This window comes from Giraffa tippelskirchi, chromosome 9 (assembly GCF_054371585.1).
Source record: "Giraffa tippelskirchi isolate mGirTip1 chromosome 9, T2T-mGirTip1v1.2.pri, whole genome shotgun sequence".
Classification (NCBI taxonomy): domain Eukaryota; kingdom Metazoa; phylum Chordata; class Mammalia; order Artiodactyla; family Giraffidae; genus Giraffa; species Giraffa tippelskirchi.
This window is the reverse complement of record NC_137283.1, coordinates 150369003-150384095: the sequence shown is the minus strand read 5'-3', so window position 1 is coordinate 150384095 and position 15093 is coordinate 150369003. Positions and strand designations below refer to the sequence as shown.

General features: G+C 47.3%; 1 protein-coding gene and 1 long non-coding RNA gene across 2 annotated transcripts in view; one reads left to right on the top strand and one right to left on the bottom strand.

Moving 5' to 3' along the window:
• Positions 1–5631, bottom strand: part of LOC145521437 (uncharacterized) — a 57171-nt gene extending 51540 nt beyond the window's left edge. Inside the window, exon 1 of the long non-coding RNA XR_014065386.1 lies at positions 5465–5631. This is a non-coding gene — a long non-coding RNA (uncharacterized LOC145521437). The remainder of the gene's footprint in view (positions 1–5464) is intronic.
• A 1089-nt stretch (positions 5632–6720) lies between these two features.
• Positions 6721–10001, top strand: LOC145521937 (UL16-binding protein 6-like). Its single transcript, XM_081530889.1, has 3 exons — positions 6721–6748; positions 9308–9528; positions 9843–10001. The coding sequence occupies exons 1-3, from the start codon at positions 6721–6723 to the stop codon at positions 9999–10001; spliced, it is 408 nt and encodes a 135-aa protein (XP_081387015.1).
• Positions 10002–15093: the final 5092 nt, after the last annotated feature.

Below are 15093 nucleotides of genomic sequence, written 5' to 3'. Positions count from 1 at the left end.
GCCCTGATGGAGAAGTACAATGAGATTCATGTTGTTTTCACACCTGCTAACACAGAATCCGTTCTGCGGCCCACAGATCAAGGGGTAGTCACGATGTTCAAGTCCTGGTATTTAGGAAATAGTTTCTGGAAGGCTATAGCTGCCACAAATAGTGATTCCTCTGATGGGTCTGGGCAAAGTCAATTGAAAACTTTCTAGAGTGAATTCACGATGATAAGTTCCACCCAAAACATTTGTGATTCATGAGGAGAGGTTGAAATAACAACATTAATAGGAATTTGAAGAAGTTGATTTTAACCTTCTGAGATGTCTTTGAGGGGTTCAAGAGTTCACTGGAAGAAGTAATTACAGATGTGGTGGAAATAGCAAGAGAGCTAGAATGAGAAGTGGAGCCTAATGTGAAGATGGGATTGATTGTTACAATCTCATGATAAAATTGGAATAAATGAGAGGTGACTCTAATGTATGAGCAAAGAAAGTGGTTTCTTAATATGGAATCTACTCCTGGTGAAGATTCTGTGAAGATTGTTGAAATGACAACAAGGGACTTAGAATATTATAAGTTTAGAATAAATTTAGTTGAAAAGGCAGCAGGAGGGTTGGAGAGGATTAAGTCTAATTTTGAAAAAAGTTCTAGTGTGGGTAAAACGCTGTCAAAGAGCATTGCATGCTAAGAGAAATCTTCTGTGAAAGGTAGAGTCAAACAATGTGGCAAAGTTCATTGTTGTCTTATTTTCAGAAATTGCACTACCCACCCCAACCTTCAGCAACCACCACCCTGATCAGTCAGCAGCCATATACATTGAAACAAGACCCTCCACCAGCAAAAAGATGGTGACTCCCTGGAGGCTCAGATGATGCTCAACATATTTTATTTTAGACACAAAGTGTTGTATATTAAGGCCTGTACATTATTTATTTAGACATAAAGGTACTGCACACTTAACAGACTTCCACGTCAATATAACATTATATGCAGTGGAAATGAAAAATTTGTGTGATTCCCCTCATTGTGAAATTCACTTTATTGCTCTGGTCTGGAACCCAGCCTACAATCTCCCTGAGGGCAGCCTGTATCTACATGGCTTTTAGTCCAGGTTTTCCAGCCTAGAACTAACATCGGGATGGTTGCGTAGTAGGGTAAACATATGACCTACTGTTGGGATATGGTGAAATATACATTTAAAAATTCAAAGAATTTAAGGATCACTTCACAGCTGGACTGCATGTTACTTTAGGAGTGATCCTTAAATTCTCTGTTTCCACAAGAAATAAAGCATTATCATTGGTTTTATTTAATCCCATCATGTGGAGGAATGGTGAAATACCACGACTTTTCTCCTGGATTAGAAAACAGGCATGAAATACTTAACTTTTTTGCAATATAGAGATGTTGATTTCAGGATCACTATAAAGGCTTCCCAGGTGGTGCTGGTGGTAAAGAATCGGCCTGCCAACGCAGGAGACACAGGAGACATGGGTTCGATCCCTGGGTCAGGAAGATCCCCTGGAGAAGAAAATGGCAACCCACTCCAGCACTCCCTTGCCTGAAGATTTCCATGAACAGAGGAGCTGACAGGTTACAGTCCTTGGGATCCCAAAGAGTCGGACATGATTGTGTAACTTTCTTTCCCTTTCACTTTCACACATGCATCTATTCTTCCCCAATGCCCCTCCTATCCCCACCCAGACTGCTACATAACATTGAGCAGAGTTCTATGTGCTATACAGTAGGTCCTTGTTGGTTATCCATTTTAAATAAATCAGTGTATGCATGTTGACCCCAGACTCCCTAACAATCCCTTCCCCCCGTCCTTTGCCCCTGGCAACCATAAATTCATTCTCTAAGACTGTGAGTCTTTCTGGTTTGTAAGTAAGAGCACTTGTATCACGACTTTTTGGATTCCGCATGTAAGGGATGTCGAAAGGTGTTTCAGCTTCTCTGAAAGTTTTGTTGCTGAACCACGTAAAGACGTCGGGATTCTTGGCCTCCGGAGGAAAAGAATTCAACCCGGGGCCAGAGACGAGGCTTGATCGCTCAGAGCTTTTGTGTAATAAAGTTTTATTGAAGTATAAAGGAGAAAGCTTTAAATATAAATAGAAAGTATAAATAGAGAAAGCTTCTGACATAGGCATCAGAAGGGGGCAGAAAGGATACCCAGCTGCTAGTGTTAGCAGTGGAGTTATATACTCTAAGATAACAGGATTAGCCAGAAGGTTTAATCCAGAGACTGTCCTCACGCAGGATACATTACTGTTATATAATCCTACGGAATACAGGTATCAAGACCATCCCCATGGAAAAGAAATGCAAAAAAGCAAAATGGCTGTCTGAGGAGGCCTTACAAATAGCTGGGAAAAGAAGAGAAGCGAAAAGCAAAGGAGAAAAGGAAAGATATCCCCATCTGAATGCAGAGTTCCAAAGAATAGCAAGGAGGGATAAGAAAGCCTTCCTCGGTGATCAATGCAAAGAAATAGAGGAAAACAACAGATTGGGAAAGACTAGAGATCTCTTCAAGAAAATTAGAGATACCAAGGGAACATTTCATGCAAAGATGGGCTCGATAAAGGACAGAGATGGTATGGACCTAACAGAAGCAGAAGATATTAAGAAAAGGTGGTAAGAATACACAGAAGAACTGTACAAAAAAGATCTTCATGACCCAGATAATCACAATGGTGTGATCACTCACCTAGAGCCAGATATCCTGGAATGTGAAGTCAAGTGGGCCTTAGAAAGCATCACTACGAACAAAGCTAGTGGAGGTGATGGAATTCCAGTTGAGCTATTTCAAATCCTCAAAGATGATGCTGTGAAAGTGCTGCAGTCGATATGCCAGCAAATCTGGAAAACTCAGCTGTGGCTGAGGACTGGAAAAGGTCAGTTTTCGTTCCAATCTCAAAGAAAGGCAATGCCAAAGAATGCTCCAACTACTGCACAATTGCACTCATCTCACATGCTAGTAAAATAATGCTCAAAATTCTCCAAGCCAGGCTTCAGCAATATGTGAACCGTGAACTTCCGGATGTTCAAGCTGGTTTTAGAAAAGGCAGAGGAAACAGAGATCAAATTGCCAACATCCGCTGGATCATCGAAAAAGCAAAAGAGTTCCAGAAAAACATCTATTTCTGGTTTATTGACTATGCCAAAGCCTTTGACTGTGTGGATCACAATAAACTGTGGAAAATTCTGAAAGAGATGGGAATACCAGACCATCTGACCTGTCTCTTGAGAAACCTTTATGCAGGTCAGGAAGCAACAGTTAGAACTGGACATGGAACAACAGACTGGTTCCAAATAGGAAAAGGAGTATGTCAAGGCTGTATGTTGTCACCCTGCTTATTTAACTTATATGCAGATGACATCATGAGAAACGCTGGGCTGGAAGAGACCCAAGCTGGAATCAAGATTGATGGGAAAAATATCAATAACCTCAGATATGCAGATGACACCACCCTTATGGCACAAAGTGAAAAAGAGCTAAAGAGCCTCTTGATGAAAGTGAAAGAGGAGTGTGAAAAAGTTGGCTTAAAGCTCAACATTCAGAAAACTAAGATCATGGCATCTGGTCCCATCACTTCATGGGAAATAGATGGGGAAACAGTGGAAACAGTGTCAGACTTTATTTTTGGGGGATCCAAAATCACTGCTGATGGTGATTGCAGCCATGAAATTAAAAGACGCTTACTCCTTGGAAGGAAGGTTATGGCTGACCTAGATAGCATATTTTAACGCAGAGACATTACTTTGCCAACAAAAGTCCGTCTAGTCAAGGCTATGGTTTTTCCAGTGGTCATGTATGGATGTGAGAGTTGGACGGTGAAGAAAGCTGAGCGCCGAAGAATTGATGCTTTTCAACCGTGGTGTTGGAGGAGACTCTTGAGAGTCCCTTGGACTGCAAGGAGATCCAATCAATCCATCCTAAAGGAGATCAACCCTGGGTGTTCGTTGGAAGGCCTGATTTTGAAGCTGAAACTCCAATACTTTGGCCACCTCATGAGAAGAGCTGACTCATTGGAAAAGACCCTAATGCTGGGTAGGATTGGGGGCAGGAGGAGAAGGGGACGACAGAGGATGAGATGATTGGATGGCATCACTGATTCGATGGACATGGGTTTGGGTAAACTCCGGGAGTTGGTGATGGACAGGGAGGCCTGGCGTGCTGCGATTCATGGGGTCGCAAAGAGTCGGACACGACTGAGCGACTGAACTGAACTGAACTGATGAAGGTGCAAAATAGCTAATATTATTACTACAAGAAATATAACTGCACAGCAAACCCCTGTGCTGATATAAAACACACGGGTAGAAGTAGCTGGAGTTGCATGAACAGGATCATAGATAGTTCTGCTAGTGGCTTTGTCCAAGACCGAAGTTTTTATTTCAACTTTTTTGTAGCACATTTTCCTTCCTTTCACATTTTTGAAGAAGGGAAGTTTTTGAAGAATTTACTGTCAAGTTGAGCTGCATTTAGTATCATAACCTCATCATCTACTTTGCAGAAAAGGAAAGCTACAGCCGATATAGTGCGTGGAAATCCCCCTACCCCGTGCATCCCGCACCCCCCACCCCCACCAAGCAGAAATGTTGACCTGGGGCAGGTCTACGAAATTGTCTACTTGGAAACCTGCTTATATTCAACTTGGACTCTGCAAGCCAAGTGAAAGGCAGGACATCTGTTTCGCTGGGTACTAACAGGTTAAAGGATAGACGTAGTGCCTAATAAGGTCACTTCTCTAACACAAAAAAATCTGCATCTAGACCACTGAGCCGGCGCACCGGTTCCCCGCTCAGGAAGAGGTTCGCACCGGGAGAGATCCGGGTGGAGCCGCGCCCCGGGGCCCGGGAGCCTGGGGTTAAGCCAGCAGCTGCGGCTCAAAAAGAGCAAGGCAAGAACCTTTCAGCAGGAAGCGAGCCGCCGCCGCCTCCTGGGCACCCGGGTCCGCTCTGCGTTTATAACTTACGGCCAGGAAAGGGCGCTGGTCCTTCAAGGGCCGGAGATGTAGGGACCAGAAGGGTCTCTTTGGCACAGGTCGGGGCGGGAGGGTGTGCTTTTCGGGGCGGGTCTGGGTCTCTTCTACGCGGGATGGCCGACTGGTGCCAAACCGCCCGGCTTCAGGGCTCCCACTTCCCAGGGGCAGTCTGGACCCTTGGGGGTTTCAACCCTATTTCCTGCCGCGTCTCGGCCCCCTCTTCTCCCATCGTCACCTCCCAAATTCCTGGCATTACTACTTCACCCAGGTCACCCCTGTTCTGACCCGGAGAGCCGGCAAGAAGCCAGGAGGAGCCTCCGAGGACCAAACGGGCCGAGGGAAGGGAAAGAGGTGGGGGCGGCGGCGCTACCCTGCAAGAAGTTTCGCGAACCCCCGCGGACACCACCCCCATCTCCTTTTCGGGTCATAACCCATCCAACCTCCTCGCGTACCCCCGCCACGCCCCGCGCAGGGTCATCCCCGAACTCACCGCTGGACGTCCCGCTGAAGAAGAAAACTAGAAGCAAAACGAGGAAGCGAAGACTGGTCTTGGAGCCACCCATCTCTCCCTTTGCCACCTGGATCTCAAATTTGCAGGAGTGCGAGGCTGCCAAGTCAGAATGGGCGATCCTCTCCCGTGAGCCCACAATACTGTCTGGACCTCCGCTCATGCGCAGAGTGCCTGGCCCGCCCCTCGGCTGACGGGGCTTGGGCGGGGCTCTCATGCCAGCTCACTCACTCGCAGGGGCGGGGGTTTCTGTCTGTACTCGTCTGCACTCGTGCTTACGCGGTGCCTCCACTTGCGCCGGTGATAGGAGACCGCCAGGTTCTTGTTGCTGAAGCTGCAACTCCAATACTTTGACCACTCGATGCGAAGAACTGACTCACTGCAAAAGACCCTGATGCTGGGAAAGATTGAAGGCGGTAGGAGAAGGGGACGACAGAGGATAAGATGGTTGGAAGGCATCACCGACTTGATGGACATGAGTTTGAGTAAACTCCTGGAGTTGGTGTTGGTCTTGCAGTCCATGGGGTCGCAAAGAGTCGAACACGACTGAGCGAGAACTGTAGGCTCTTGTTCCTCCCCTTGTTCCTTATCAGTCTTAAGTCTCTTGTTCCTTAACAGATCGGGGCACTCAGGCCAGTTGTCGGAGTCCGGAGGTGACAAGGGACAAAAGAAAATCCCTGTTCGGGCCACTGGGTCGGGTCAGTCAGCGGACAAGCTTGTCCCTAAGTACCTGAATGGTCAGGGCATCAGTCGCAGTGACGAAATCCCACCAGAGTCGCCATCTGTTACAGAAAGGGGGACTCCTTGCAGGGTCAGAGAGTGGGCTTTTGTCTAACAGTGGGAAATGAATTGTTCCATGAGACACACATGCTGACAAATCAAGAGGCTTTTTTGGGAAGGGGGTACAGGGCGGAGAGCAGCAGGGTAAGGGAACCCAGGAGAACTGCTCTGCCTCATGGCTTGTAGTCTCAGGTTCTTTGGTGATGGAGTTAGTTTCTGGGTTATCTCTGGCCAATCATTCCAACTCTCGGTCCTTCCTGGTGTCAGAAATGTGTTCTGGTGAGCTTTATTGATATTTCTGAGAGTTTATTTATATAGTGCTTACTCTCCCTTAACCCAATTAAATCCAGCTCAATTACAAATTCATTTCCATGTAAAGACAGAACCAGAGATCTCCTTGTTTTACTGCTTTGGTTTTAAAAATGCTAATTTTTTTCCCTCACTCTGGGGGACCACAGATGGACCAGATGGTTCCTGAGAACCCAGGTGAAAGACTTACATTTTTGGAGGGGAAAAATGCAAGCTCCCTTTTTTGTTTGTTTTGTTTTTCAAGTCTTCCAAAATGATTGTGAACAGAGACTGCAGCCATGAAATTAAAAGATGCTTGCTCCTTGGAAGAAAAGCTATGACAAACCTAGACAGCATATTAAAAAGCAGAGACATCACGTTCCCAACAAAGGTCCCTATAGTCAAAGCTATGGTTTTTTCAGTAGTCATGTATGGATGTGAGAGTTGGACCATAAATAAGGCTGAGCACTGAAGAATTGATGCTTTTGAGCTGTGGTGTTGGAGAAGACTCTTGAGAGTCCCTTGGACAGCAAGGAAATCAAACCAGTCAATCCTAAAGGAAATCAGTCCTGAATATTCATTGGAAAGACTGATGCTGAAGTTGAAGCTCCAATACTTTGGCCACCTGATGTGAAGAGCCAACTCATTGAAAAAGACCTGGGAAAGATGCTGGGAAAGATTGAAGGCAGGAGGAGAAGGGGATGACAGGGGGCGAGATGGTTGGATGGCATCACTGACTCAATGGACATGAATGTGAGCAAGCTCCAGGAGATGGTGAAGGACAAGGAAGCCTGGTTTGCTGCAGTCCATGGGGTCGCAAAGAGTCAGACATGCCTGAGTGACTGAACAACAAGTAACCCATGCCCACAATTGTAGCAGAGCTTTGCAGGAGCAATTGGACAGACAAAAGTACATAAAACAAAGATGCTTTTGAATTCACTGACTGAGAGAACCTAACAATGACAGAAAATTAACAAACAAGAAACAAAGAGAGGGTCTTACTGGGAAGTGGCCTCTGGGGCACTTTGTCCAGCCCAGCCCAACTCATGTCTCAACTGGCCCTTCTGCAAGGGGACCAGTGGGAACCTCAAGCCTGAGGTGGGAACACAAAACAAACAAGTGGTGGTGAAAAAGGTGACCCAACAGGGAGTCTCTTGGATGTAAAGGGACAGGAGTGTAGGTATGAGGACCAAGGGAGAGCAAAAGGGAGGAGAGACAGAAAAGACTGAAAAACTGAAAGGGAGCCATTGCCTTTTCAACCCCTGTACCCTGCGGGTGTCTATTTCTTCAGGCCCCAACCTGCAGGCTTCCAGAAAGGGCCAGTGAAGGAGAGAGCACCCTGTCCACTGGCCACTGGGGTGATCAAGCCCAGAAACCAGCCCCTTGTACATCAGCTGTGGGACTGCAGCCCAGAGGTGGGATTCTCACCCATGAGTAAACTAGCATATAGAAATCTGCCACGGAGCTTCTCTTGGCAACAGGAAAATAGAAGTGAGAATACTGGTATGATCAGACTTGTGGCCACTACCTAATAAGAGGTTTGAACCTCTATCATTCTCACAAATCTCCTGTGAGGCAGAACTTGCTGGATCAAGACCTGCGGGGTATGAAGTGGGTCTCTCCCATCAAGGTGAGCCATTGACAGCCAGAGGGGCTTTGTCTCCTAAGTCGAGAGGAGTGATGCTGTCCTTGCTGAGGGCCACTCTCTCAGAAGGAGAGGACAGAGATAGAAGAGGCCAGAGAGAGGAAAAGGGGAGAGATAATAGAGGAGGGAAAGGGACCAAGGGGGAGGGGGAGCGCGATGCCTGACTGAGGGCCCCAGGGGCCAGGAAGGCAGACTTACCAAACCTGGTGACTCAGAGCTGAGGTTTCTGTGGCTGCTTGGCACCCCGAGACCACAGAGATGCACAGATACTCTCCCAGAAAGGGAACAATAGCCCTTCATGGTTGCCACGGAGTATGTTAGTGACCAGGCTTCTCAGCCTCCTTAATCAATAGAAGTGGATAAGGGGCCAGATGAGAAATTCAGGCAAGGATTCACTGGGACACGTGCTGCAGTGTGAGGGAGCAAGCACAAGCAACAACTTCCTTTGCTCATTCCCTTGGGTTGGGGGCAGTCGGGGGAGGCAGACTGGTCCCTTATATAGGGTGAGGTTAAGGGTGGGTCAAGGGTTCGGACCTGAGAGATGGCTTAGGTGGTCTGCGCTGGCAGATTCACTTCTCTGAACCTTTGATCCCCTCGTCTACCACCTGCCTCGGAAGTTCTGGATTTTCTCTTTCATGCCATGTGGGCCAGGCCTTTCTCCAGGCTTCCAAGACCCATCCTAGCGGGATATCAGCAGCATCTCCCAGCCTTGCTAAGTCCTGTGACCCCTAATTGTGAACTCTCCCTTCTCCAGCTTTGGGTTCTGTGCTCATCCTCCGCCACTGTGATCCTGCTTCCTCAGGAGGAGCCCCCAAAAGCTCCCCATCTCTCCTCGGGACACTCGGAGAAATTCTCACAGTCCTCTGTGTTTAGGCCTCTCCTTCTGAGCTGGCCTGGCCCATCTCTGGAAAAAATTGTGTCGTTTCATGCTAGGTGTGGACCTTTTGAACAGAGAGGAGATAGACATATCCAGGGCCATGCGGTTTTTGGCCTGATCAAGGCTTCCTCCTCTTCCTCAGCCAGTAACTGAGGTGTGTTTGGGGGCTGCGGGGGGCAGGCGGGGCCATCCTGCTCTGTCAGCCCAGCCCTGCAGCCTTACTCTGCTCTCACAGAACTGGGGGAGGAGGCCTATGGTCTTCTTCTCCCAACCTCACCCTCACTGTGTTTTGCCTTCACACGTGCTCACTCTCTTTCCTATAATTTCACCGTTAATCCTCAGCCCAGTCCTGGACAGCCATGGTGTGAGGTTCAAGGCCAGGTGGATGGAGAGGTTTTTCTCTCCTATGACTGTGGTCATGCTAACATCACGTTCATGCATCCCCTGGGAGAAGAAGTAAACAAACCATGAATATCTCGAAATCACAGACCGAAACACTCAGAGACATTGGGTATTTGCTCAAGGAGCAGTTGCCTGACGTCACACTGGGGAAACACACAGCCGGTGTGAGTGAGAAAGTCCAAATGCAGGAGGAGTAGACTGGGGGCTTAGCTAGATTCACTGTATTTGGATAAAAAAATAAAATAAAGTTGCATATTGTCCTTCCCTTTTAGTCCAGTGGAAGGAGCAGGCCTTGAAGAGCACAGGTCCAGATTAGCTGGGCCCAGGGGAGGTGGACCCCGGTGGGGCAAAGATTCCGTCAGGCCCAGAGGCTGAGCTCTTTCTTTCCCATGGTGGGGTCAGACCCTCTGGCCCTGCAGGGCAGGATGACGTGCTGGTGTGAAGACGATGAACACATGGGTGGATCCTGGCAGACTGACTTCCATAGACAGACGTGCCTCCTCTTTGATTCAGAGGATGGACACTGAACAGTGGTTCGTCCTGGAGACAGACTAGTGACTGAGACACTGGACACTGACAGAGACGTGACTGGTTTCCTCGCAAGGATTCCAAAGGGAGACTGGAAGGTCTGGATTGAGCAAGTTGTGGTGACCTGGAAGACAATGCTAGAGATAACAGGGAACTGACAAGAGGGGCAGGAAGTGGTAGTTCTCTGAGAATGAGACTGACCTACCCACCTCTGTGTATTGCGGGGGGGTAGGAGGAAGCATTGAGAAAGTGATCCATCCATGGTGACTGTGTCTGGGGAGAACAACGACCCCAGGGATGCTCCTCCATCCATCCTCTGTCTTCCCACGCCCTGCGTCTCCTCCTCGCCGTGTCTAACTTTGGTCCACTCACTATGGATTTCTTTCTTGCTCATCGTGTATACGAGGGCATCATTCTGTTTCCAGAGACTGACTTATCACTGTTTCTCATTCTGAGAACCTTTTTCTCATCTCACCTGGCCTATTTATTTAAATTCTTCATAACACCTCAAATGTCAGCTCCTGAGAAGACTTCACTGTACCCATTCGTGTCACCTCCTCCTTGTCACAGCAGAAGTGAGTGGTCATTTTGTAACCCCTGCTCCCCCCATTACCCCTCTGAGCTCCTTGAGGTCAGGGCCCAAACCCTCTCTCTGTTCCAATCCCAGGGCCATGCACCTGGCACAAAGTCAAGGGGCAGGAAACACCTGCGCCACAGGATGACCTGAGGCAGTAGGAGCGAAGGTGGCATCTCTTCAGACTTGGGGTCTGGACAAGGGCTTTCATTCTTGCATCTCCGTTTCAGCACCACCAACCATGGCCCCGGCACCTCTCAACCCAAGGCCACGGCCATCACACCTGGCTCCTGGGGCTTCTGCAGTGTTCTGACTTGCTCTCTTCTCCTTCTCATCCAAGGCGAGTCCTTTAGAGTATCAGGTCTGGGCCAGGGAGGCTGCTGTGAGGATGGGAAAGGTGAATTCCCAGCTGACTCCTGCTCCATCATCTGACCTTCTCATCCTGGAAGTGAGACCAAGCGAAGAAGACTGTATTATTCTGGGTTCTCCTGAGAACCAAAAATCATGAGAATATGTAGAGGTAGAGATAGATCTGGACAACTACTCTGAGGGCTTGGTTTACATGATTAAGAAGGCGGAGAGGTCACAATCGGCTGTCTGTAAGCTGAAGGCCCGGGAAAGCCAGTGATGTGGTTCCAGGCCAAACCTGAAGGCCTGCTATCCAGGGGAGGTGGTGGTGTGTGCCTGGCCCAGGTCTGCAGGCCTCAGAAGCCGTGATCTGATGTCCAAGGCCTGGGGAGGAGCAGGTATATGATGTGCTACCCTCCACTCGCTCACCCTGCCCCTCCTGTAGGGAAGCACAGGAGCCTGACCCCTGTCCACAACCATTTCTTCCAAAACTGCAGAGGCCGGCACTGGGGCATGTGTCTACACAGAAACACCGTGAGCATGAAAGTAGAAAGAGCTCAGTACACTTGGAAGCAATATACTAGCATTAGTTCATATTCAGTGGTGGATGTGTATGCATGCGTGTTGAGTCATTTCAGTCGTGTCTGACTCTTTGCGACCCTATGGACCACAGCCCACCAGGCTCCTCTGTCCATGGGATTCTCCAGGCAAGAATACTGGAGTGGGTTGCCGTGCCCTCCTCCAAGGGATCTACCTCACCCAGGGATCAAACTGGCATCTCTTCCGCATTGGTGGTGGGTTCTTTACCATTAGCACCACCTGGGAAGACCCATTCAGTGGTGGATATGTTGCTATTAACTGTGGATGTTAATGATTTATGATAATCTGATTATCAAAGGGTTCAATGACTCCTTCAGGGGCCATTTTTACCCCAAGTGAAAGTTGCTCCTAGAAAAGTCTAACCTCTGGTGTCCTAGGCACCCCGTGAGTTCTTACCCAGCTTCCTACCACTAAGGAAGCTACAGGCATGTAATCGGATCCATTGTGGGCAGAGGAACACAGCCCCATGACAGCATGCTCCAATCCATGCCACAGGGCTAAGAGGCTGCCTCCATCCTTCACCCTCCAGGCCACTCAGAAATCCAACTTCTCACTCTACAGTTCCTCCCATGCGAGGAAAAAAGATTGGAGCCAGTGTTTTCCCTCATTTTCTTTTCTAAGATGTTTGACCTCTCAGCCCTGCCACTCTTAGGTCTGGATCTGAAATAAACACTAGATCTCAGCTCTGGAAAACAGCAAAGCACTGCTATAAATGCTGGTTGTCCACCCACCATTTGACTTCCACTCCTTTTCGGTAATACAGCTCAGGTTTGGGGTGGGACACTGGACCTTGCATGATTAAAATCTTGTTTCCTACACACACACCCCCACCCCTCTATTTCCCTGCAGGTAGCCATCGAACTAGTTTCCCATCAAAGGCTTGAAAAAGGAAGTGTGGCAAGGGACCGTTTAAAAAGATATCTAATCTAAGCCCTTTCACCCTTTCTTAATCTTCTTCCAGAAAACTGAAATACAGACAGCCACCTTTGAATGTGAGGCGAAAACCGAGCTGGAGATGATGACAAGACATAAACAGTCTGGATCCTTGCTCTGAGATCAGAGGCCAGGCAGGGCAGGCTCGGGACTCCTGTGTGAAAGACACTGCCACTCCATTCTTGTCTTCCCCAACTGCTGTCTCAGGTGTTCTCTCACAGGTGCTCAGAGTTAATCTTGGTTAGCCAATACCTGCTTAGCCTTTTTGCACTTTTCCCCTACATTCTAGCTAAATTCTGGAGCTGAGGTCCCTGTCGTTTTCTGAAAATTAGAGGGGAGCCTGGTTGATATATCCCCTAAAAAATGTATTGGAGATGATCGTTCTGAACAGGACTAACACTAACAACAACAACAAAAAGGGACGATAATGAAAGTCTGCTTTGATTCCTGATGTCTATTTTTGTCTTATGTTCTTTCTTCATTTCCTTCCATGGACCAGAGCTCTTCAGTTTATACTATTCATGCGGTTAGGGAGGCTCCTTTAGTGGTCATTTATCTCTTACTGAGAATATAAAAATGATGTGTCAGGGGGCTTCCCTGGTGGTCGGGTGGTTAAGATTGCATGCTTCGATTGTCAGGGGCAGGGGTTTGATCCCTGGTTAAGGAACAAGATCTTACATGCCTCCTGGCACAGCCAAGAAATAAAAATGATGCATCTTAATTTCTATCTGGGGAAACTATATTTTAAACCTTCAACTTTAAATAGTAAAACTAAAAAATTAACATAGTCCACTAAAGAAAATGCAGCAATAGTCATTAAATTGGAAGTTCAAGGTGACATGGGGAAACAAGAGTACAGATTCAAAGGCAGACAAGACCATTAGTTACTGAAATACATGATGAAGTGTTTGAGGCAAATGTTGTATTGTCTTCAAGTTTGAAATGCATCAAAAAATAAGATACATTGATCTTATGAAGATACAAACCCTCCAGCACCATGATCTTTGGACTTCCTACCTCCAGAACTGTAGGAAAACCTGTGTTTGTTGTTTAAGCCATCCAGTCTGGGGTCCTCTGTGTGGCAGAACCAGCTGACTACTACAGGCTCCTGTGCTGTGCTGTGCTCAGTTGCTCAGTCCTGTCTGACTCTTTGTGACTCCATGTACTATAGCCCTCCAGGCTCCTCTGTCCACAGGGATTCTCCAGGCAAGAATACTGGATTGAGTTGCCAGGCCCTCCTCCACAGGATCTTCCCAACCCAAGGATCGAACCTGGGTCTCCCACATTGCAGGCGGATTCTTTACCAGCTGAGCTACTTGGAGAGCCAAATATAGGCTCCTACCCTCCTACAGAGACTGGGAGATGCCAGCACTATCTCCTTTAATACTTCAGATTCAAAGAGATAGCTCCCAAGTCCTACGCTCTAGAGCCTGCAGGCCATAACTACCAAACCCAATACCACAACTACTGAACCCCACATGCCTAAGGCCAGTGCCCCAAAACAAGAGAAGCCACCTCAATGAGAAGCCAGAGCACCACAACTAGAGAGTAGCCCTTGCTAGCTGCAGCTGGAGAAAGCCTGCACGCAGAAATGTAGACCCAGGGAAACTGAAAAAAAAAAACCATCTGTAAACAGATGCCACTCCAGTATTCTTCCCTGGGAAATCCCATGGACATAGGAGCCTGGCTGGCTACAGCCCATGAGGTCTCAAAGAGTTGGACACGACTTAGGGACTAAACAGCAGCAACAGCAACAAAGGAAGTTATACCTTATTAGATAATACACAGTAGAAAAGCTCATGTCACATAGACTGGCAAATTATTATCCTTCACTGATTCCTTTTCCACTAGGTGTATAGCTTGTCTTAGGTTCTCATTCTTCCTTTCATCTGGGTGGGGTTGGTCATAGAGTATGCTAGCACATTTAAGTAATAAATGGCCTTAATAAGTCACCTTAAGAGAAAGAAAGAAAGTGATGCCTCCCAGGGCCTTGAGAACACACTCCTGAGTTGTAAAACTGGTAAGAGAAAAAAATGACAATGACAAGATTTTGAAATAAAGTAGTCTAAGAAAAGGGAAGTCAGGGGCCTGGAGCCTGGAATGAGCTCAGGTTTCATCTCAGGTTTAGTCCAGCTAAAAGAAACATTAAGGTTACCCTTAATGACAACAACAACAAAAGGACGATAATGAAAGTCTGTTTTGATTCCTGATGTCTATTTTTGTCTTACGTTCTTTCTTCCTTTCCTTCCACGGACCACAGCTCTTCAATTTATATCAGTCATACAGGTGGGGAGGCTCCTTTAGGGGTCATTTATCTCTTAATGAGAATATAAACATGATGTGTCAGGGGGCTTCCCTGGTGGTCACACTTCTCAAAATAGAACCAGTGAAACCACAAAGCAACTCGCATAGGAAGAAGAAGCCTTCAATAATCAGGATAAAGGAGGTCAAGCCAAAGTCTCCAGAATGTCAATAAGATACAAAGATTAGAGAGTGATGATGATGATGATGATGATAAAAATGAAAGGTGGGTTTGATTCTGACATTTGCACAGACAAAAAATGTGGGTTGAAACTTCATTTCTGTGTTGCAATAGAGGGATATTCCTCTATTATAAAACAGTAATAATAATAGGA